The sequence below is a fragment of the Balaenoptera acutorostrata genome, chromosome 3, assembly GCF_949987535.1.
Source record: "Balaenoptera acutorostrata chromosome 3, mBalAcu1.1, whole genome shotgun sequence".
Taxonomy (NCBI): domain Eukaryota; kingdom Metazoa; phylum Chordata; class Mammalia; order Artiodactyla; family Balaenopteridae; genus Balaenoptera; species Balaenoptera acutorostrata.
The window spans coordinates 25530572-25532793 of NC_080066.1; the positions used below are offsets into that span (position 1 = coordinate 25530572).

The following is a 2222-nucleotide window of genomic DNA, read 5'->3' on the forward strand; positions in this document are numbered from 1 at the left end:
AACAAAATGTTCTAGCACAGAGGTGAGTGATCTCTGTAGGAGGGAGAGCAACCCTCAGGGTTGAGCCGTACTGATGGTGTCCCTGGCTTCCTTGCCTAGAATATTGGTTGGCAGAGCAGATAAAACACAAAATACAGGAGAAGCGGCTGCAACGCCGAGTGGAGGAGGCAGGAACCCGAAGGCAAGCAGGGGCTGGGTGGGGACCATGGCCGGGATCACCACCATCGAGGCGGTGAAGCGCAAGACCCAGGTTCTGCAGCAGCAGGCTGATGATGCAGAGGAGAGGGCCGAGCACCTCCAGTGGGAAGCGAAGGGAGAAAGGTGGGCCCGGGAACAGGCTGAGGCTGAGGTGGCCTCCTTGAACCGTAGGATCCAGCTGGCTGAAGAGGAGCTGGACCGCGCTCAAGAGCACCTGGCCACCGCCCTGCAAAAGCTGGAGGAAGCTGAGAAAGCTGCTGATGAGAGCGAGAGACGTATGAAGGTTATTGAAAACCGAGCCTTAAAAGATGAAGGAAAAATGGAACTCCAGGAAATCCAACTCAAAGAAGCTAAGCACATTGCAGAAGAGGCAGATACGAAGCATGAAGAGGTAGCTTGTAAGTTGGTGATTATTGAGGGAGACTTGGAACGCACAGAGGAGCGAGCTGAGCTGGCAGAGTCCCGCTGCCGAGAGATGGATGAGCGGGTCAGACTGATGGACCAGAACCTGAAGTGTCTGAGTGCTGCTGAAGAAAAGTACTCTCAAAAAGCAGACAGATATGAGGAAGAGATAAAGATTCTTACTGATAAACTCAAGGAGGCAGAGACCCGTGCTGAGTTTGCTGAGAGATCGGTAGCCAAGCTGGAAAAGACAATCGATGATTTGGAAGATAAACTGAAATGCACCAAAGAGGAGCACCTCTGTACACAAAGGATGCTGCTGGACCAGACTCTGCTTGACCTGAACGAGATGCAGAGCATGCCAGGCCCACCCTGCCACTGAGGCCAGCCTGCCCGAAGCTGACCTTTAAGCTGAGGGCTGATCTTTAACTGGACGGCTGCTTTCTCCTTTCGCCACCTCTCCCACCCCCACCCCTGTGTCCTTTTCGCCAAACTGTCTCTGCCTCTCCCCAGAGATTCCATTTGGGCTAGAGGCTGAGCATCTTTGGGAACAACGTTTAAGGGAACGTGGGCACATTGCCAGGTGTCTTGAAAAGCATGCTGTGATGGACACATTTTGCAATTGCCTTTTCTGTTGCTGTTGATGTAGCAGCCATTTGTAAAACATTCCAGATAATTCCATAGTTCTGAAGCAGCAGTCTGATCCCTTTCTCACTTTTGGAAGGTAACTTTTCAGCTTAATGCATATTGCCCTCTCTGTAGAGGAGGGGAAAAGGTATGGGCCTGCCTTTCTGAGAGCCAAACAGCCCAGAGAAGGACTCCATTTTGGGAAACCTCATTGCTCTGCAAAAAGTCCCCGCCAAACCAGAAAGGTGATTCCAGAAGGAGTTAGCCAAAAAAAAAAAAAAAAAAAAAAGCGCTGTTCAGGTTTTCAGCTTTACGGTATCTTTGGGCAACTTTTTTTCCACCAGAAGTGATCACATGAAATCAAGATGGTAAGACCTCTGAGCCCAAATCCTTGTCCCAGCTCTACCCTGTTCCCAGCCGCTCACAGAATGGGTCATGTGCCCCTTGTTTTGAGGCGACCACTTATTTGCTCTCCCGCCTCCTTGAAAGAAAGGAAAGAAAATTATGTTTCACCACTGATTTAGCCATATGAAACTCACCTCATCACCCTTTTCTGGGTCTGAAGCTGCTGTCTCTAAAAGTGCCATCTCATTGTGCACTGTATCAGTGAGTGCTGGAGAAATCTTGAATAGCTTATGTACAAAATTGTTTTTAAATTTTATATTATTTTGAAACTTCGCTTCTTTGGGGTTGGGGCACACTGGTCACCCCATCTGGCTGTGAGAGCTCTCTACAGTCTGGGCTGGCAGTGTGCTGATCTTTTAAAGTTTCTTTCCCTACCCAATCCCCCCTTTTTGGTGAGGTTTCAGTGAGGTCAGTTAGGTGTGCATCCTACAGCTTAATTGGCTTAAAATGTACTCCCCTTTGGTGTGGTCTCTTTGGGGGCCGACTGGGAGAAAGAAAAAACAATAGTGTAACTGTTTTGATACTGAACATTGATAAATGTCTTTTTGAAATAAAGAACCAGTCCCTCCAAAAAAAAAAAAAAACACACA

The 2222-nt window shown here is 48.5% G+C and overlaps 1 protein-coding gene across 1 annotated transcript; it reads left to right on the forward strand.

Moving 5' to 3' along the window:
- The first annotated feature begins 205 nt into the window (after nucleotides 1-205).
- On the forward strand, nucleotides 206-982 carry LOC103010318 (tropomyosin alpha-3 chain-like). Its single transcript, XM_057542037.1, has one exon. The coding sequence runs from the start codon at nucleotides 206-208 to the stop codon at nucleotides 980-982; it is 777 nt and encodes a 258-aa protein (XP_057398020.1).
- Nucleotides 983-2222: the final 1240 nt, after the last annotated feature.